General features: G+C 34.5%; 2 protein-coding genes across 2 annotated transcripts in view; one reads left to right on the top strand and one right to left on the bottom strand.

Annotated features, from left to right (window-relative positions):
- Positions 1-22061, top strand: part of LOC126756146 (putative polypeptide N-acetylgalactosaminyltransferase 9) — a 524546-nt gene that overhangs the window by 136002 nt on the left and 366483 nt on the right. The window lies entirely within an intron of this gene.
- On the bottom strand, positions 1600-3952 carry LOC126755853 (uncharacterized). Its single transcript, XM_050468570.1, has 4 exons — positions 3826-3952; positions 3585-3679; positions 3378-3513; positions 1600-1703 (listed from the first exon to the last, which is right to left on the bottom strand). The coding sequence occupies exons 1-4, from the start codon at positions 3950-3952 to the stop codon at positions 1600-1602; spliced, it is 462 nt and encodes a 153-aa protein (XP_050324527.1).

The raw sequence follows: 22061 nt of genomic DNA, 5'->3' as shown, positions 1-22061 counted from the left end.
TCTACCATAGTCCATTTACAGTTTTCATGCAACATAGGTATATGTTTTGCTGAAAATAAAATTCTCAAATGCAAATCAGTTTCTCTTCTCTGCCTTTATATGCATAGTCGAAAAAGTCTATTCTCTCGGCAACATATGTCTATAATCACATTGTGTCATACACAGAGTTGCTTAAATTAAAATAAAATAAATTCGGAAATTATTCAGTGCTCAACTAATAAATGAAAATTCCCTGTATTAGGAATGAAATGATTTAAGAGACGATGAGATTTTCCGTTCTAAAATAAATTTCGTTCAGAATTTTTGATGGAATAATGTCTCTTTCATGCAAATATGGTACATATGTTTTGTTTACCATAAATTTAACTGTATTTTGAGCTGTCTTTTTCGACTACCCAATATATACATATTTTATATTGAATACTTTCTAAATCATACCATATAGACAATTTATTTATGTTAATAACTCAACACTAGCGCCACCAATTGGCCTAATTTATGCCTTTTAAATAGTTTCAGAGCCTTAAATTAATTTTTCAGGCTTTTCCTCCACCGAAAATTAAACGAATGCCATTTTTTAAGTCTTTACAGATTTTCATTCTAATATAAATTTGAATAGAAAATCATAACAGCATATAACAACTATTGGTTTTTAAGTTAGAAATTGGTTCCAAAGCAAGAAACTGCAGAAACTGCTCTACTAAGTAAGGCTGGAGACACCATTCCAGCTTCCAGTTTTCTAATATAATAGTTTACAACACACATATGCATATATTTTCCTATAAAATGAACTGTACCCATTTCAGTGCCTGCTGCTGTACTTTTAGGTAACTGTACATCTTACAACTGCAAATAATGACGTAGCTCCCAGTTAAACTGTATTGAGCTGTCTTTTCTCTACAGCTTCCTATGTAGTCTCCGCTTTGACTTTCTTTGCTGCCACCTTTCTTCTCACTTTGCCTTTATTTTTGCATTTTTTCTCTTTTTTGCAGAAATGTCTGTAACACACTCATGCTTATGCATATTTTGTGTTTATGCATTTATGATGCAACTTATGTATGTAAACATTTCTCTGTATATATCATATATGTATGTATATATATATATAATGTACTTATATGAAAGTATATGCTTAACGGCATGAAAAGTGTGTCTTTCTGTCTCGTGAATGTGTCATAAGCTCTGCTAAATGTCACTTTGCACGCATAAATCCATGTTATATTTATTAGCTCAAGTCAATAAGCGGGATTACTGCACGTTTGACAAGGCAATGGCGGGTAAGACACTGCGTATGAGCAACTTGCGTGTATGCTTGGTATAAGAGTTTGTTTTATAGATTTGAAATAATATAAATTTGAAATTGAATATGTTTTGATATGATTTATGTAAAGCTTTCAATTTTTGAGGTGAGAAAGTAATTATGTATTTATTAGTGTATTTATTTCTTATAAATACTTAATGGTATAAAACTAAAGAGGATCAGAGTTATGATGATTATTATGATTTTTTATATACCTTTTAATATTTAATTCTCGTTTAATTTTTAAAAAATACATTTCTCTACTTCAATTTACGGTAAAATAAAGTTTTTTTCGCAGCTTATTCGCTTGCAGATCCATTTCGCTGCAAAACTTGCTCGGGATTGAGTTCGTCAAATTCTTTAGAGTATCTATAAACGAAATACATGCAACCAGCAAAAACAACTGCAACAGTAAAAAATCAAAGTTAAAATATTTTTATAAAATATAAATGTATTTGAAATAAAAAAAAAGTGCTGCACTGAAAATAGCCACAAATAGAACCAGCAGCTCAGCGGAGTCTCTAGAAAAATCGAAAGATAGGCATGCCTGGGTTTTCTGCAAAAAGCTGCCACCTTTAAATTTTTTTTTGCATCTGAATTGAATGATTAATATTTTTTTTGTATATCTGATGACTTTTTTAGGTTGCCACTTATTTACAGATTTAAAAAATTAAAAAAAACACAAATAAGCTACCACTTTTACAAAATTAAATTATAGAGGTGTAAGGACGTTTGGTGTTAAAATTTTTTACAAGAGAGTTGCCACCTTTTAAAAATATTAATTTTAAACAACTGATAATATAAACTAACTATTACAAAATGGCTTTTAAAATATGGGTTTAAAAGCCTTACTATTACTATCGCGTAAGGTTGCCACCTCTTTACATTTTTTATTCAAGTAAATTAAAATCAATAGAAAACGAACAAAAATTTTACTTTTGAGTTTTTTTTTATATCTGATTATGTCTATGTTAAAACGAAAATCGTGCATGGTGTTAAGATTTTTTTGAAAGAGAGTTGCCACATTTTTCAAAAATATTAATCATACTCAACTGAAAATATAAACTAACTATTGCAAAATATATTTTAAAATATATGAACTTATAGGCTTAGTATTATTACTGAACAGGATTGCCACCTTTTTTAATTTTTTATGCAAGTACCCTGGTTCAATTAATATAATTTATATTCAGGTATCAAACTAAAATCGCTTATGCAAGACTTCGATTACGGATAAATTTTAAAAGTGTTGCCACTTGCTCATTTCTTTATTATATTAAATTTTTAAAACAGAAGAATTATATTAAGGAAAAACTGAAAATTGAAAATTTTACGAAGAATTTTTCTCAGTGATACTTTGCGAGGGGTTGCCTATATTATTGCTTCATAATTAATTTAAACCAATAAAATAAAAGTATTAGAATATCAAACTGGTCGGCCTTAAGATAAACACTAGATAGAACACTTTCCTTTAGAGTTGCCAGAAGCGGTTTTTGAAACCAATAAAAAAATTAAAAAAACCAAATTAAAGAGGGTTAGGAAATATTTTTCTACAAAATATTTTGACAAAGAGTTGCCACCTGTTTAATTTTTTTTATTTAATGACATGAAAATATGACAATACCGCCAAAATGAGCAAGGAAATATGAATTTTGGCCACAGATAAAATTTGAAAGAGTTGCCATCTGTTTGAAAAGTAAAATTTAAAGTAATTTAGTGAGCATAAATAATATTCAAATATTCGCAACAAAACGAAGGTATTTGACAAATATTTAACATAAACAAAAGTCGAGTTTCATACTCACATTAGGGTGGGTTAAAAAAAAACGAATATTGGACGCCAAAAAGGAACTTATCTATCTAATAATTAGAGAAAATTAGCACAATGTAAGGCGGAGGATCTACTCGTCACATTTAAGAGCTCATATTTGCATAAGTTTTTGTAGAGATCTCTAAGAACATATTTCTCAGAACACTAAGCAAAAGAAACAATCCGTTGTTTTGACTCAACCTAACCAATATATAACATTATGTTCTCTCTTCTTATGTAAAACAGCTGCTGTTTTCTCATACTCACCCGTGGTACACAAATTGAATACCATAAGCATATGAAATTCAACGGTGACGAATAGAAAAAGGCAATGAAAGAACAAATCACCCACAATGAAGCACACAATAACGGCGAAAGCTGGCGAAAAGAAAGCGTATAAACTCTGCAAAAACAACGAAAGGAAAATTATTAGATGTTTATAACGGTTGTCATACATATGTAGATGCACATCACCTCACAGAGTCCAGCGAACAGAAAGAAACCCGCCATGAAAGCGACCAAATTGGAGAGGAACGTGATCCACAAGTACGTCGTTGGATGACCATATGCTGTAATTAGCAATGAAACAAGCACCATTTTAATTTAACACTTTCAAACTTCTCATATTTCGCTGATTTTACTTCCATTTAATGGCAAGATTTCGTGATTTTTTTATAGAAATATTTCTTTCTTTCGAAAAATCCTTTATACCCACCGCTACGCTGCACTTTTAGCTGATAGTAACGCGGATGTTGATCAAGCGAAAAGAAGGACATAAAGAAAGTTTTTGCGCAAAAGAGTAAGGCTATGCCGATCGCGATAAATTTGTCGCCTCGAAACATTTTCGTATTTACTTTCTATTTTTTTACATTTGAAAACTAATGCCAAAGTGACTTAAAAAGATTACAGGGTAATACCGGGTACCAGAAAGTTCATATAAAGCTTAAAGCTTTAAGAGCTTTTTTAAAGGGTAATTCATTTTTATAAAATGTGAACCATTTTGAGGTTCCCTACTTTTTTAAAGAAAAAAACACAGAAACTTCAAATTTAATGGAAATTTTTATTATCATTCGAAAGTATATATTCATATTTATTTTTTGAAGCTTAGCTCTTTCAAATATTGGCTATGGCTACGTCTCAGATTGATGACGCATTCGAGCATTTCGACTGATATCTGGCGAAAAGCACGCATGATGTTTTGCTCCGAGACCTAAATCGAAGCGGGATCGTCCGACTTTAAACTTAAAATATGACTAACGGTGTGATATCACATGATCTTGGTGGCCAATCGAACGGACCAAAACGTGAAATTATCTGCTCACCGAAGTGTTCTCTCAATAAATCCGTTGAAGTGGCGCCGTCTTGTTAGAAACAAATGTCGTCGAGATCATGAGCTTCAATTTCAGGTACCAAATAGTCGGTTATCATGGCGTTTTAACAGTCGCCATTGACGGTTACGTTCTCACCTGCATAATTTTTGAAGAAATTTGAGGCCCAAAGCTCTCTACAAACTTGTACTACAGTATTCAAGGAGGGTCCGTCTATTCATTACTTCGTCCTGTCTGTTCCTTCACCAGCTTTTGAGTTTCAATTGTACTTATAACTTGGCTGAGCACTAAACATTTTATAGCCCAAATAATGTGGTTATAAGATGGGCAATAGCATGCAAAGTTGTGGAAGGCAAACAAATACAAATAACAGAAGGGAGAGAAAAAGGAAGTCACGCAGGCATATACGCAGTGCGGAGGCTTTGTAAGTGGAATCTCAAGCAATTTGCGGAGCACTTTATATAGTTGATTTAAGGACACATGGCAACTGTGCCAATACATATATTTATATACATAATATGTGTGCACTGGTGTGGCAGAGGCAGCTGTTTTATTACAGTAGATCTTTGTCTACCTGTAAGTGAAATAAATCTGTTTTCATGTCACAGATGCTGCCAAAAACTTGGTGATTATCAGCCAGATTCGTCTGAATAAATACTTGCGAATTTGTTGGCATACTGCTTACTGTTATATGCGAAAATGTGGTATACGCACATATACATATGTATATGAATATAATACATATATTGGCGTAGACACCGCTTACGCGAGTATTGCCGAGTTAACAACAGCGCGCCAGTCGTTTCTTCTTTTCGCTACTTGGCGCCAATTGGATATTCCAATCGAAGCCAGGTCCTTCTCCACTTGGTCCTTCCAACGGAGTGGAGGTCTTCCTCTTCCTCTGCTTCCCCCGGCGGGTACTGCGTCGAATACTTTCTGAGCTGGAGTGTTTTCATCCATCCGGACAACATGACCTAGCCAGCGTAGCCGCTGTCTTTTAATTCGCTGAACTATGTCAATGTCGTCGTATATCTCGTACAGCTCATCGTTCCATCGGATGCGATATTCGCCGTGGCCAATGCGCAAAGGACCATAAATCTTTCGCAGAATTTTTCTCTCGAAAACTCGTAACGTCGACTCATCGGTTGCTGTCATCGCCCAAGCCTCTGCACCATATAGCAGGACGGGAATTATGAGCGACTTATAGAGTTTAGCTTTTGTTCGTCGAGAGAGGACTTTACTTTTCAATTGCCTACTCAGTCCGAAGTAGCACCTGTTGGCAAGAGCAATCCTGCGTTGGATTTCCAGGCTGACATTGTTGATGGTGTTACTGCTGGTTCCTAAATAGACGAAATTATTTATGACTTCAAAGTTATGACTGTCAACAGTGACGTGAGAGCCAAGTCGCGAGTGCGACGACTGTTTGTTTGATGACAGGAGATATTTCGTTTTATCGTTCACTACCAGACCCATTTTCTGTGCTTCCTTGTCCAGCCTAGAGAAAGCAGAACTAACGGCGCGGGTGTTGAGGCCGATGATATCAATATCGTCGGCATATGCCAGCAGCTGTACACTCTTATAGAAGATGGTACCTTCTCTGTTTAGTTCTGCAGCTCGAACTATTTTCTCCAGGAGCAGGTTGAAGAAGTCGCACGATAGGGAGTCACCTTGTCTGAAACCTCGTTTGGTATCGAACGGCTCGGAGAGGTCCTTCCCGATCCTGACGGAGCTTTTCGTGTTGTTCAACGTCAGTTTACACAGCCGTATTAGTTTTGCGGGGATACCAAATTCAGACATCGCGGCATAAAGGCAGCTCCTTTTCGTGCTGTCGAAAGCAGCTTTGAAATCGACAAAGTGTGTCGATTCTCCTTTCACGGGTCTTTTCCAAGATTTGGCGCATGGTGAATATCTGGTCGGTTGTTGATTTTCCAGGTTTGAAGCCACACTGATAAGGTCCAATCAGTTTGTTGACGGTGGGCTTTAATCTTTCACACAATACGCTCGATAGAACCTTATATGCGATGCTCAGGAGGCTAATCCCACGGTAGTTGGCGCAGATTTTGGGGTCTCCTTTTTTATGGATTGGGCATAGCACACTTAAATTCCAATCGTTGGGCATGCTTTCGTCCGACCATATTTTACAAAGAAGCTGATGCATGCACCCTATTAGTTCTTCGCCGTCGTGTTTGAATAGCTCGGCCGGTAGTCCGTCGGCCCCTGCCGCTTTGTTGTTTTTGAGGCGGGCAATTGCTATTCGAACTTCTTCATGGTCGGGTAATGGAACGTCTGCTCCATCGTCATCGATTGGGGAATCGGGTTCTCCTTCCCCTGGTGTTGTGCGTTCACTGCCATTCAGCAGGCTGGAGAAGTGTTTCCTCCATAATTTAACTATGCTCTGGGCATCAGTGACTAGATCACCTTTGGGGGTTCTACAAGAGTATGCTCCGGTCTTGAAACCTTCTGTAAGCCGCCGCATTTTTTCGTAGAATTTTCGAGCATTACCCCTGTCGGCCAGCTTATCAAGCTCTTCGTACTCACGCATTTCGGCCTTTTTCTTCTTCTGTCTGCAAATGCGTCTCGCCCCCCTCTTCAACTCTCGGTATCTGTCCCATCCCGCACGTGTAGTGGTCGATCGTAACGTGGCGAGGTAGGCAGCCTGTTTTCTCTCCGCTGCGACACGGCACTCTTCGTCGTACCAGCTGTTCTTTTGCTCTTTCCGAAAACCAATGGTTTCGGTTGCAGCTGTACGTAAGGAGTTTGGAGGATGGAGATATGTGTAGAAGTTTACACCAGTGAGTAAAGTTCTCTGATCGCCATTCACTTGGGAGTGGCCAGAAACGATTCTTTTACACATGGCTCAAGCATCACTCCGGTCTTTGACCAAGTATCCTCTGGGTAGCCTAAGAACATCCGTTCGAAGGTGAGCTAATGTAAGAAGGCGAAACATTCCCTACATAGGGTTGTGCGCTGGGCTTGGGACCCGCCACGTAAAAAACAATACCAATGAAAAGGAAAACACATATAATACATATACATATATACTAATGAAGAGAAAAAATTAAAATGAATGTGTGTCAACTGTAAAGTCACTGCCCACTCGAGCCAACAACTTCTAGCCTTTTTGTAAGTCTTCCTCTTAGAAAATAGATTGCTATATTCCTATTTATTATACACCTGCATAACAGACTACCCTCTAAGAAAATCGAAACAAAGGATATTTTTTGTTGTTGCATGCAAACGGCTGTATGTGTGTATGATCGACTAAAGACGGTCAATAACTCTCTAGCTTTTGATTCCGGCATTATGTCTCAAATAATGGGTTGTCAAAAAACTCGTGCGGTATTTTTATTGATTTTTTTTTTTTATTGAAAATGAAATGAATTTTGATGACTCATGCCCAGCTCTTGGCCGATGCTACGGCTGCTACTATGCCGGCCTCTTTCGACCAATTCAGCGATTTTATTGCAATTTTCGACGACAGGCCTTCCGAAGCGTGGCGCATCTTCGACCACCTCTACACCAGAACGAAAACGTTGAAATCATCGTTGTGCGGTGGAAATGGAAACTGTATCGGTTCCATAAACTGCACAAATTTTATTGGCGGCTTGAGATGCCTTTTTACCTTTTATTTTGCTCCATGTTTGCGACGCTATAACTCAAGAACGACTTAAAAGAAATCAATCAAACACGTGTTAGCGCGTGAAATGAGCTTTCCAAAAAGGTATAGCATGACCCGATGCGACGAATAAAACTAGAACTACGCGCTTTCAGCGCCAACTAGCGAAAATACCGCAAGACTCTTTTGACAACCTATTATTAATATTCTACAATTTTTCAATCTATAATATTAGGGTCTAGTTATATGTATAAAAAATGAGTCAGGAACCGGCAAACAAAGACTGCAAGGGAATCATTTTTGAACTAAGTGCTTTGATTTCCTTTTCATATCCTGAATAAAAGTAGACTTCAAGCGAGATCTCTTCAGTTCAAATTTACTATAACTATTTCAATCGTGGGTTCATTTATTTGTTAAGCTCAGGTTAGCATTGTGAGTAAATTTGAGCACTCTAGCTAGAAAAAAATATCTATTACATGCTATATTTCAAGCTTGAACACAGTTTCCTGCAGCTAATCGGAATGCGATCTTTACTCTCGCTCCTATCAATATTTAACCGCATTTTTGTGGCATTTTATTGTCTATTTATATAAGACTCATCGCCAGTAATAATATGTTTCATGGCATCCTGGTAGTCGGAAAGCATTATTTCACAGGCGTTGACGCGACGCTATTTTTCGAACAAGTTTAGTGATTTTGGGAGCAATCGTGATTTCACTTTTCTTAGGTCGAAATGATCTTTCAAAATTATTTTCACTGATGCTTCCGATATTTCAACGATACCAGTAAGATCTCTGACTGTTACTCGTTTTATGGCAATACCTATTATAGTATATTATGCCAAGTTCTAAAGGCCTTATCGTTATTATAGGAGTTATAGTTATAGCTATAGCCTTCATAGTTTGCGTACAACCTTGAAGTCAAATATCTTTCTGAAGTGCCACAGTAATTACTAAGTTTTATCGTACAGTCGTTCTCATTCAGGAATTGAATTAGTCTAATGAGTATGATAAAGATTAGCAAGCATGAAACTTTCAGTGTCTCCTAGTAATTATTATTTGAGTAGAGTTACAAGAATTATTCGATGAAGTAGCAGAGCAAAGAGCTAATTTTGAAATAATCTAGCGAGAAGCTGAGACTTTTAGTAGTATTGCTAGTACAGTGAGCAGTGTTAATGATTTAGAGGATGGATTAAGTGTTAAAGTTGAGAGGCTGCACTATAAATGATCTTCTTTCTGCTCTTGAATGCACTTATATCATTTTAAACTTGGTATTTCCAATTTCACGAATAGAATTAAGAAGTTATTGAAATGTTTTGGTTCAGAGTCATCCGCCGTGTTTCACTAGTTCCTTAGTAAAAAAAATACAAGCAAGCTTTCTGAACAAGCCTAAGACCTGAAATATTCCAGACAAATCTAAATTACGGTCACCCTCATTAACACTGGCCTACACTCATTTTGGTGCCTAAGATTTTATACCTGATTTTGGATGTATTTTGTGAGTTGATACGAGAAAACAAGTCACATTTTCCATATCAGCTCTTGTTCATAAGAAAGAAGAAAAAAACAAACCAAACCAAAAAAATTTTTTTTGTAGGCCAGTGTAATCGATATTCGCATCTCCATTTGACAAACCAAGCTTTTTATCTAAAAAAAAAGTGTTGATCTTCGCAGTTCAGAGCCCATAAATCGTAAAACTCTTACTTTTCAGTAATTTCAAGTTCAATATGTGTTCTTTTATTTCCTACTGGGGCGCATGCTGCCAAATTTGTTACATATATACAGAAACATATATACGGAGGCATAAATAAATTGCTATTTTCATTCAAATACACGCATTCGTGAATATGCTTACCAAACAAAAACCAAAAGTTTTCATATATTCGACAAACTTTTAAACTTTAACACACAATTTAGAATAACAAAGTTTTTGTCTACACGCATGACAGCTTTTTGCGTGTGTTATTTTTGGTTTTTGTTGAATTTTAAATGAATTTGGTTGAAAGCTTGTACTATCTATGCATTCACAGGTATATAATAATAAATTGAAAAATCAGATTGCCTTTTGTTTATAAACACAGTTGTTTGTACAATTTTTGGTAAGAAATATGCTATGAATTTCTTTTAAAATATTTTGAGAGATTTTTTGTGCACTGAACTGAAATTGCAACTCTTATTGTGAGGGGTTATGTTTCTGTAGGATTTCGTTCTTAACAGTCTGTCAACACATATTATACATTTTCGCAAATTACTCAGTATTATCAGCAAAACTCATAGCACTCGCTATTTTAAAAATAAGATGAAGCCCTACTTTTACTTGCAATATGTTCCTGGCATCGCGTGAAATCTGGCAAAATTTTTCTTTCATTTCGTTTGTGTCTCATTGAAATGGAATTATTTTCGCATCCACTATATTTAACGGATCTGGTACCCAGCCATTTGTTATGGTTCTCAGGCTAGAACAAAAGTTGCGTTAATGAAAATTGTTGGCAATTATCAAAAGTCAATGTATATCCAGCTAAAAAATAATAGTTAAAAATCAACATTTGAAGCGTTGTTTATGAGATAAGCTTGACTAGGCGAGAAAAATTTTTTGAAAAAATATGATCTCAGAAAGATGTAGCAAAATATTGTTCGCCGCATTAATTTAGTGTGTTCTAAGACTCTGAAGAAGCACTCATCATATGAATATGTTTCGAAATACGTATTTGTAAGCTTGTATAATGGCGAATCGAACAGTCCGCTAATATATAGTAAATCGAATTCCTATTTATTGCCTACCTATTGCGCTTACACAGCCGAAGCTTTCTAATAAAGTACACATTAGAAATGCTAAAGTAAATAACAAAAAACTTGTGATGTAACTTTTAATTAAATTTCCATGACAAAAAACTTTAACTTTAAGTTCGAATTATTACCAACGAAAGAGAGAAAGAGAGTGAAAGAAAAAACGAGTGAACAGGGAGTACGCTTGCTGGTCTAAGTGCTGCACGACACGTAAATCAAATTATTATCGATGTCAACATAGCGAGTAAACTGCAGAAAACAGAAAATAGCAAATAAGCAAACAAACTTATTAATAAAAGCTAGAGAAAAATGGCCACCAAAAGGTTAAAGAGAGTGTGGAAATAAATAGATTATTTATTGCTGGCACGCGGAAAGCACGGAGCAGGCGTTGCCACCGATTTCGTAAGGGCAACACAACTGCTTACTTACAGTTATAAGTATAACTGCTTACTTATAAGTATGGTTACTATAGTTAAGTATGCTTGGTTATATACATATATGGTTGTTTGTTTCAAAATAGGGAGTGTAATAGTAAGAATATAAAAGGCAGAGCGGAGTATATAGCGCCCTCAAAAAGCCTCAAGTGTAAATAAATATATTAGCAGGACAGCTGCCAGTACAGAAGGGTACCAATATTTCTTATTAGGTAATTTCCAAGTAATTTTTTGTAGAAGCTGTAATTTTCCTTAATAATGTAGTAGCAAATTAGAAGTAAACGCCCGAGATCTAAAGATCGTTTTCTATAGAGTGGAGGTACACAGTAATCTTCCTTTCGATGATAAGACTTTTCGGATCATTTAAACTAGATTTGTCAGCTGTAGAGAAACAGGATGTCAATTTTACATTGTGGAACACTGCTCGAAAATTTTCCGGGATATTTAGTATATGTACATGTATCCATTTTATCTTTTAAATACATTTTCACTTTAGTTTTTTTCGACAGAAGGCAATTCTATTCCATAATTTTTTAGATTGAAGATATTTCATTAATCTTCAATTAAAAAAATTATCAAACTTACAAAAATGTTAATATTTTCCACACATTTAATAATATTTTTGTTGACTATACATTTTGGGTACTTAGCAACTCGACTACAAAATATTCTCTAAATACCCCGAGAATCGTGTATTGATGAATAGTTGCGCATACGCCATGTACACCTTATGTGTTTTTTGTGGCAATGAAAGGAAAAATATTGCATTGACCTAAACTCATCGATCCCAATAAATATTATTCGTGCTTTATTTAAATGATTGTCGTTGCCATTTGTACGAATTGCTAACAATTTATCATAGCTTAAGCTGTACGCTGATAAACGTTACGCATCAGTTATGCTGTTGTTTCTTCTTTAAATTTAGAGGCACAAAACTGATTGTTGGATGAGAAGCGGAAAAAATGTTGATAAAGAGATTTTTTGGGGTTTTAGTTGATAAATACTCGTCTGATAAATAATCGTCAAGGTTTCTTAACTGCTATATATTATTTAGCAGAGAAAGAAAAAAATAATTTGCAACTAAAATGAAGAAATGAGTTTTGCACATATTGAAGATATTTCAGGTAAATGCTCTGAAATATAAATGGAATAAGTCTTATGCACAAGTTTATTGTATACTTTTCCATATGTGACCTGGTCTACGGAAAGGGGGCTTAGGTGTCAAAAAATCAGTTTTCACTTTTTAGTTGATTCGGATGGAAGATGAGACGCTTTTTCACGTGATCCCACGTTAGCTCCCTTTTCGTAGACCAGGTCACATATATGGATTCCAAACTCTTTCATTCACTCTATACGAAGTATCGAACGGAGTCTTATTGTGGTTATATTTCTTCCATATATCTATAGTCATGGTCATTATTATGAAATTGATATTAATTTTATGAAAATATTATGAAAAGATAAATCTCCTTTCAAAAGTGTATATAACAAATAATAGTTTCTGGCAGGTTCCTACATATTTTGATACGTAATTCCTGGGTTCATCTCCTAACTCTGTCAAAATTTTCCAGCTGATAAGCTGGCAAAGTCCCTCTGGATGTAATCACAATACAAGCAAGCAAGAAGCTGTCGACGAAATATTAAGTTGTCAAATATCTCCCTTCTGCCTTTGTGTCTTTTGAATTTCGCGGTTATGTGACTTCAGTGCGACAACCACCCTGGCCACTTTCCACGGTATATGTAACCACAGCGTATATAAATTTATATCTGGCCAAACACAAGCAACTCAGCTTCATTATTTAAAATCATGTCGGAATTTTTTTCTGCCGCTAAAATAAGATATGGCTGATCTCTTTGAGACACATGGAATGTTGCGTCATTATATATATAAAACTCAACCACGAGGAATAATAGGAAGACTGTCGTTTTCTACTACTTGATGGTTTGGGAGTTGTTGTCCTCACAAATCAGACAAACTACACCATGTGAGCTCTATAGGCAAGATCTTTTAGAAGTCTTTGAGAGCTTCAGTAAAAGAAAATGGCATGGTTATCATTGCGTTATTGCTGATGATTTGATTATACTGATTTTTAATTTGATTTTATAAATGCTGAACTCCAGTATTTCTGCTCACGGCACATTGAAATACATATTTGATGAACTCGATTCTCTATGTGAGTATCTTATAGAGGCTGGTAAGCTTATAACTTAAAAAACGTTTTCTCATTCAATAGATCGATATCTCAATAAATTTAAACTACGAAAAGTCTGATACGTAAATATTTTCCAAGTTATGAAATTGGTTAAGATTTTCATCAAGTGGTCTCAAAATCAATATAGCAATCTAAAGTTTAGAGGCAGAGCCTCATATAGAGTACTAAAACGGGTCCTAAAGCTGCAAAGAGAGAAATGTCTAGCAAGTTACATTATTAAATAACTTAAATAGCGTGTTTTTTTTAACTATTTTGGCATTCAAAAGTATAAATTTTTAAAACGATTTTTTCTGAATATTTTCCTACTGATAGCCATACATAGCATGATAGCCACCGTACATTTTTTCTTACTTCTTATACTCGTATCATGTACAGCAAGCCCACTTCATCCTAACACTGTCGGGCACTTCATTTCGCAAGTTTTACCTAATTGTTATTGCCTACTTTCAGGCGTTGTAGCCTTGCTGCATACAAAATTATAGCTTATGGTGTTGTTATATCATTTTTGTTGCCTTAGCTACCGCTGATACTGATGACACTGTAAATTCGTTAATGTTGTAGCTGATTGATGCTCCCTTATACCCTGCTGCACTGCAACTCTTCTGCTCTCAGCCGGTTTTACATTGCTTTTGACAATTTTTTTTAAATTTTTGTTTCGCGCTGTCCTTGTGCCACATGTACGCTTCTATCGCATAAATATTTAATTTGCGCAAAAATGCTGAGGCGCTCAACTGCAGTGTACGTAAAGTGTGCGAATTATTTATAAGGTGAAAGTCTGCTGAAGAAGAATCCACGAGCATAAATTTGAATGGAGCGCACATGTCTGTTCGTATGCGTGCCATGGTGTGTTGCTACACATGTGCTCTTGTGAAATTGAAATTCAAATGGATTGTCGCCTTCAAGTTAGTTAGCCTGACATTTGCTTCATGGGCCTTAGGCTGCAACGGTGTCATCAGCAGAACCTGGCTCAGCTGTTGCGTGGAAAACTTTATCACATGAGTGTGGCTGTGTGTGTGTGTGTATGTGAATGAAATACTAATAACATTTCCAAATTTGAAATATTATGCGCATGACATTGAATTACCCTCCTAACTAATTGCATAAGTAGTAAAATTGCTTAAGAGGATGCAGCGGAAGGTGCTCGTGTCGGTGCTTGCCAGGGAACTCAGATGGCTTGTTGCGGAGGGCAATCAATATCTGCTATGTATCCAATAGGTATAGCTGTGTAACTGTATTGAGTTTGTGGAGAATATTTTGATAAATAAAGTGACTCGTATAATCCTGCAAAGGAAATTTGGAAGGCTCAAACTTGTGACCTTAATGACTTCACTATTGGAATTCTGCTCAATAAACTTTGATAAAACTGTGACTTCTTACTACTCTGGGGACCTCTAAGTAATTTACCGCTTTAGTTAGCTAATACAAGCTGTTCAAGAGAAAATTTCGAAGCTCTAGATTGGCTGTGGTTTTGCTGTTTCATTAGTGTATGAGTATTCTCTTAACAACTCAGCCGATTTGCAGCTCTATTGCTAAGCCGCATGATTTTTTGAGCATCATATTCTCTAGAGAACTGTTTCAAATATTTTTTTCCCGGTATCATAAACTTTGAGTTCGATATGGAGTGCGTTAAGTATTAGAAAAGGTATTTACACTATTTTGCAATATTTCCTTAAACTTCTTGATACGAACAAGTGGTAATCTTCGTCAAAAAATATTGTGTTGTCAAGTCTAAAGTCTACAGAAATAAGCCAGCAACTATTCCAGCTTTGGAAGACAACATTTCCGAAGAAATTCGGGCTATTCCGGCCGAAATACTCGAAAAAGTTGCCCAAAATTGGACTTTCCGAATGGACCACCTAAGACGCAGCCGCGGTCAACATTTAAATGAAATTATCTTCAAAAAGTAAATGTCATGAACCAATCTAACGTTTCAAATAAAGAACCGATGAGATTTTGCAAATTTTATGCGTTTTTTTTTAAAAAAAAGTTATCAAGCTCTTAAAAAATCACCCGATATAAGCATTCTTAGACTACCTTGTTGAGACTTGTTCTGGAATTTAAAATATATTTAATAGGGTTGCCACCGTTTTACAAAAAATTTTAAAAAGAGCAAATTAATAATTAATGATGCATTTAAATTACTGCTTAAATTAAAAAAAAAATGTTAAAAGGTGGCAACCCTACTAAAAATACTTTAAGTGCCAAGCTTGCTTAAACCTTTAGAGTTTGCCACAATTGATTAGTTCTTTATTCTATTAAATGCTTTTACTTTATGTTGAAACAGATGGCAACCTTTTAAAGCACATCAACGAAGGGATCGTATCTTAAACCTATTAGCTTTGCCAATCTTTTCGTTTTATTGAGTTATATTAGCAGTTTAATTGTATAAATTAATTAATACAGGTGGCAACACTTCCAGAAAAATTTTCAACTGCCTGTCCTTTTACCCCTTTTTAGTTTAATAGTTTGCTTGTAATAATTATTTTAAAATTTTTAAGGAAAAAAAACAAAAAAACTGTGAAAAGGTGGCAAACAAGCGCAGAAAAAATTTCAGATGCCGTTTGTTTTTACTGTAAGCTTGATGACATATTGCACTAATTCTTAACCTTCTTAAAAATGCGGTGCATTTTCTACTTAAAAAAAAAATTAAAAAGTTGGCAACCCTACAAAAAATATTTCGAATCTTACGCTTTCTTAAACCTTTATAGTTTTCCTTATTTGATTGGTTTTATATTCTATTAAATCTTTTTACCTAAAAATTCCAAACAGATGTCAACCTCCTAAAACACAGCAACGAAGGAATCATGTCTTAAACAAATTTTTTGTTGCATTATTTTAGCAGTTTAATTGAATAAATTACTTCATACAGGTGGCAACACTTCTAAAAATTTTTCAACTGGCCGTCTTTTACACATTTTTCGTTTAACAGCTTCGTGGTAATAATTATTTAAAATTTTTAAGCAAGAAACAAAAAAAAATTTCAAAATGTGGCAACTCTGCTAAACATATTATGAATTTCAGGCTTTCTTATACCTCTAAAGTTTGCCATATTTTATTGGTTCTTTATTGTATTATTATTTTTTTATTAAAAATTTCAAACAGATGGCACTATTATGTTTTTATTAAAAATTTCAAACAGATGGCAACCTTCTAAAATACATCAACGAAGGAATCTTATCTTAAACAAATTAGGCTTGTCACCCATTTTGTTTTATTGAATTATTTTAGCAGTGTAATTGTATAAATTAATTCAGACAGGTGGCAACACTTTCACAATTTTTTCAAGTACCCATCTTTTTACACCTTTGAAGTTTAAAAGTTTGTTTGTAATAATTAATTTAAAATTAATTAATTGCAAAAAAAAACGCAAATTGTAAAAAGGTGGCAACCAAGCGCAGAAAAAAATTTCAGATGTCGCTTGTTTTTACTGCAAGCTTGCAACTACATTGCAGCAATTCTTAAACTTGTTTTTTTTTACTTTGAACTTCAAATATTCAAACAGGTGGAAGTCCTTACTGCAACTATTGCTTATACTGAGACCAGAAACAGAGAGTTTACAATTACAGTGACTTTTAGACGCTGCTTTTCACCCATTTAAGTACTGAAATAGCATCGAATATCTGATTTTTATGTCTAAAAGAATGATGTCTGAACACTTTTTCACAATTTCAATCGTGAACTTACGCTCATCTAGCAGTTCTGTTACTTCGTCCAGCTCATAAATCTACAACGGTCTCGTTTAAGAATGCCCATTTGGCCAAGCAACATGTTCCTCTTGCAATTACTCTTCAAAGTAGTGCGTTGCATCCAAGTCCTATTGTTGCATTATACTTCTGCTTCTAAGCGTAAAACTTTATTTTTCCCCATATTCCGCAGCGTGTGCAAATATACCGTTAGTTTATTTGTAAAGCTCAACATGACCTACAAGTCGCCGTTGAAAGTGAATGCCGCCATTACGGAACGGGTTGTTGCTTTCATTCAAAACGAACACATTTTTCTATGTGTGTGTACCATACAGTTGCGTGTATACATGTGTGTGTATATGTTATGTTCGAAATAAAATCTTAATGCTTAACATAAATTCGAAGAATAAATGCTCCAGCTGCTTAAATGCATGCAAATAAATATAGCAGTGTATGTGTGCACGGTACACTGTCTGTGCATGTATGTTTTTATTGTTGCGCCTGCTTGGTTGCCTTATACTGTACACATAGACATAGTTGCCATACCGCTTTGGTGTGGTTAACCGCACAGATGAAAGCTAAAATTTCTCATTGCACTCACACAACTGCGTTGTTGCTTTCTTTTATCATTATTGTTGTTGTTGTACAATATAAAAATATATGGAGAGATGAAAAGGAAAGTATTTTAATTTAGCGGCAGCTGAGTGGTTGCGGTTAGTGCTTTATGGTTACTTGGAGATTTCGAAAAGGACTTTTATTATATCGGCATATGTGCAAATATGTAAGAGTATGCGTGAGTTTTCTTTAAGATGTGAGAAAAATATTTATTTTTAGTAAAAGTAATGTTTGAAGTTTTTTTGAAAGTTTTTTTTTTGGTATTTGATGGTCAAGAATAGTTAATGGTTCCCTATCATTAGGGTGAGAATGATCTGTAAAATTTTGTCTTATTTTTTTTATTTTATGGTCAAAAATATATATAGTATATCGTTGCCTACATTTAGGGTGCTATTGATTTGTGGAACTTCTAGAAGCAAATTAGAAAGCTAATCTTCGAAATTATATTCACTGACTCCAGTTGATCAACATTTTAGACAAATTTTGCCTGTTATAAACATTTTGTACTTAGGCGAGTACACACAGATCGACTAAAGTGTTTGACATCTTTTGATCACCATATGGTTTCTGGAGTGATCTGTACTTTTCTAATGCTATCCTTTAAATCCAGTCATAAAATTAAATCCTAATTTTTCGTTTAAGCGAGATATTCTTTATAATAAATCCGCTGATCCCACGAGTGTCAGTTCTAACAGCTCAATTGAAAAGTCCCCGACCTACGACAGTAAAACGTATTTTTTTGGCTTTTTTTTTTATTTAGCATTGTTCCCTTCACGGGAAATACACTGATTATGGGGATCATCCAACCTTGCGATACCATTTTTGTAGTATGATTTGTCCTTTGCTTCAAAAAAGGTCTCAGTTTAGATGATCACCTCTTCATTGGACGAAAATTTCTTCCCAGCAAACATTCTTTTGAGATCTGAGAACAGCAGATAGTCGCTGGGGGCAGATCTGAGGGATACTTTGGATACAGAAGCAATTCAAAGCCTAACTCATGAATTTTGCCATCATTTTTACTGACTTGTAAGACGCTGCATTGCCTTGGTGAAAAAGCACTGGATTTTCCTGAGACGATATCCGGTAACTCGTTATCAAGCCAAGCATTTGCTTTAACTCTACTTTTTTGACAAAAATAATCCTTCAGTCAAGTCTTTAAGAATTATCTCAAAGACCTGTGTCAAATTTCATGAAGATCGTTTGAGTAGTTCTTGTGAAATATTGCCGACCGACTTCAAAAACACAGTTTCGAGCAAAATGCGTTTAAAGATGGCGCACTTAGCCTAGCTAGCCTCGAGCACACAAGTTTTCAAAGCTGTATCTCCGAAACTATTACTCAGATCAACTTCGAAATTTACGACAATATTGTAGAGGTGTTGTAGAATTTACTAAGACAATAAAAAATTCGATTTTTTGAAACCCGTTAACCCATGTAACTCCTTAAGTAGCCGAAACAATTCAGATTTTTAGGACCTTGAAATTTCGAGTGCTTTTCCGATATTAAGTCAGAGTATGATGAAAAAATTTATATTTTAGATAAAAACAAATACCGTGAAAGGAAAATAGGTATATTTAAGATTGAGTTTGGATTATAAAGGATGAAAATAAAAAAAAACAAAATTTTGGTTAATTGAAGTTTTCGCATTTCATCACCTCCTCCCATCAACTAGCCGACTTCAGATCGCCTGGGAATTATTTTCCTTTTAATTTTTGTTATATTATCTTCCTTTTCCAATGAACTTCATCCTACTTTTAATATCATTTTTTTATGGGTTTCAAACATAATCGGCATTGATCTACTTCACTTAAAATTGTTTGAAGAAGTGAGTAAGCCTTACTTTATTCACTATTTAGTTTAGTCGTTCGTTCATGAAGGATTTGAAAGCACACTTTGACCGATTTTAGATGGCAGTTTGGAACACTTTCAACACGTCTTCAGCCCAGATGAGAGTGAAATCTATCTATTTGGAACCTGCGCTTAATATCCACTTTAATAAATCTCTTCAAAGCAACAGTTAAATTCTTCCCTTAACACTACATTTGGTCTAACACATTCAGATTCAGCAGCTGAGCTCCAGTTTAGCTCTGTATCCATTATGAATTCTTGCTGGATTTGCTGAAAAAGCAATAAAAAGTGTTTATCTTTTCAAACGAACTTTTCGACTGATCGATAACTGCTTTATTGTCGAAATGAGCGTAAAGGAGAAACCAATTTCCACAGGAAAATTTGTCTGACTGCCGCTTCGTTCGGAAGCGACATGTTTTCAAAAACTATGCAGTGTCTAGCTTGCAACCAAACACCAACCGCAAACATAGGCCAGCCATTCACTAAAATTACTCCTCAAAATCCGAAAACTGACAGTGCAATTCTGTGCTACTTTTACGGTTTTATTGCCTGATCTTTGGCACAAACACACTCGCCTGACCTGCTCTTTGAATTTGATCCAAATTGCAAACCCACGATTTGGATATGTGTCCTAATAATCTGTCTAAATGACAGCAAATGATAGCTGAGCTTCATGCTGACTGCAAATAATTGTGTTGTTGTTTTGTTGGTGGCTTCTTGTAACTCTACATGAATTCGATTCTATCTTCATCATTCACAGATAGAAGTTAACGACGTAAGCTTTGTGCACCCGTAGGCAAATTGGCAGCATAAACAACATTCCGTTTCAGCTTCTTTCGATGAGCTTACAGTCGCAGTTACAAAATTGCACATGAAATTGTACTATGCGGTACTTTTGTAATGCCTTGAGGTTTGCTTCCAAGGTGATATTTAGCGAAATTGATTCTTTGTTTTTTTGTCCCATAAAATGCAAACCAAGCCGTAGATTTGTGAATCGGCGGTGTTAAATTAGACTAGTTATACATTAGCTCTTCTCTCTCATAAAAATGCGTCTTAGTCTCGTTTAGTTTTTTTTGCTTATATAGTGTTATTTCATAGTTTTATAACCATAAATAAATTATTTTTTTTTTTTTAAAATATAATATGGCAACTCTGTTCTAAATTTTTTTCAACTAAAAAACTTTTTAAAGCTCTTTTGCTTGATTGCCATTTCATTTATCTTAACAAATTTAATGATTCAAATTATTAACAGGTGGCAACCTCCTTAAAAAATTATTATTCAGTTGAAATCATTTAAACCTTTTGAGCCGATAACGCCATTATTGCTATATTTAATTAATTTTTTTCATTTTAAGGTATGTGAAACATTTAAAAGGTGGCAACTCTTCTACAAAATATTTCCAAATAAAGTTAAGTTTTGTTATATCTTTCCCCATTGGCAGCATATTGGATTAATTATACTATAATGTCATCAACTGCATGGATATAATAAATATAAACAGGTGGCAGCATTACTAAAAGACAATTACCAACTACGAAATTTGTCATTCATATATATGTACATACATATATACATATACATATGTACATAGCAGCCTTTATTACAATTTTTGCTTTGTTGCATAAAAATATTTCAATACAATAATTTTGTATAGGTGGCAACCTCTTGAAAACAGTTTTCCAATACAATATTTCTCAAACCTATTTAATTTGATGGCTTTTTAGTTATATTCAATTTATATTGTCTACTTAGTGGAAAAAAATAATAATAAGTGGCAACACTTCTCAAATTATTTTCAAATACAGATTTTCTTAAATATGATTCTTTTATAACTAAATTGTAGCAATTATTTGAATTCATCATTTTTTTAATGTATTAAAATTATTTTCCTCACAAATTGTGTTCACCTCAAAGCTTTCTGAACTAGCTTCAGTTTTGTATGTTAGAGTTTCCTCATCTGTTTTAGGTTGCTAGTCTTCAAAAAAATTTCTCTTAAAACTACTGACCATAATTTGATACCGAAATTCTAGAATTTTATTTATTTTGTAATGCTATTAATGGTATTTAAAAAATTTGTAGAGATATGGCAACCTTTCTCAAACATTTTTAAATTGTGTGAGTTCTTTAGCCGCTTTAGATAGTTACTTATGCTATAATATATATTTAAATCATGTTGTCAATTTTTTAAATGCCATCAAAAGTTGAAATGGGTGGCAACTACTCAACGCGTTTGGTATTTTACAATTTTTTTAAGTAACAGTCGGTTATATACTGTTTTTTTTTAATAATTAACTTAATTTCTCTTAAAAATGTTCTTATAACTTTTTTTATACAGATGGCAACGCTGCTCAAAATATTTTATTATCTTTTTGGACAGTCAGTTATGTGCCGTTCTTTTAATAATTAATTTTATCTTTTTAAATCTGTTC

This window comes from Bactrocera neohumeralis, chromosome 4 (genome assembly GCF_024586455.1).
Source record: "Bactrocera neohumeralis isolate Rockhampton chromosome 4, APGP_CSIRO_Bneo_wtdbg2-racon-allhic-juicebox.fasta_v2, whole genome shotgun sequence".
NCBI lineage: Eukaryota > Metazoa > Arthropoda > Insecta > Diptera > Tephritidae > Bactrocera > Bactrocera neohumeralis.
This window is presented reverse-complemented; position numbering and strand designations above follow the sequence as displayed.

Coding starts and splice junctions, on each gene's coding strand:
- LOC126755853 (XM_050468570.1), bottom strand. CDS start 3,952: ATGTTTCGAGGCGACAAATTTATCGCGATCGGCATAGCCTTACTCTTT. Junction 3,514..3,584: donor TGTTCGCTGGACTCTGTGAG/GTGATGTGCATC, acceptor TTGTTTTTGCAG/AGTTTATACGCTTTCTTTTC. Junction 1,704..3,377: donor ATTCAATTTGTGTACCACGG/GTGAGTATGAGA, acceptor TTACTGTTGCAG/TTGTTTTTGCTGGTTGCATG.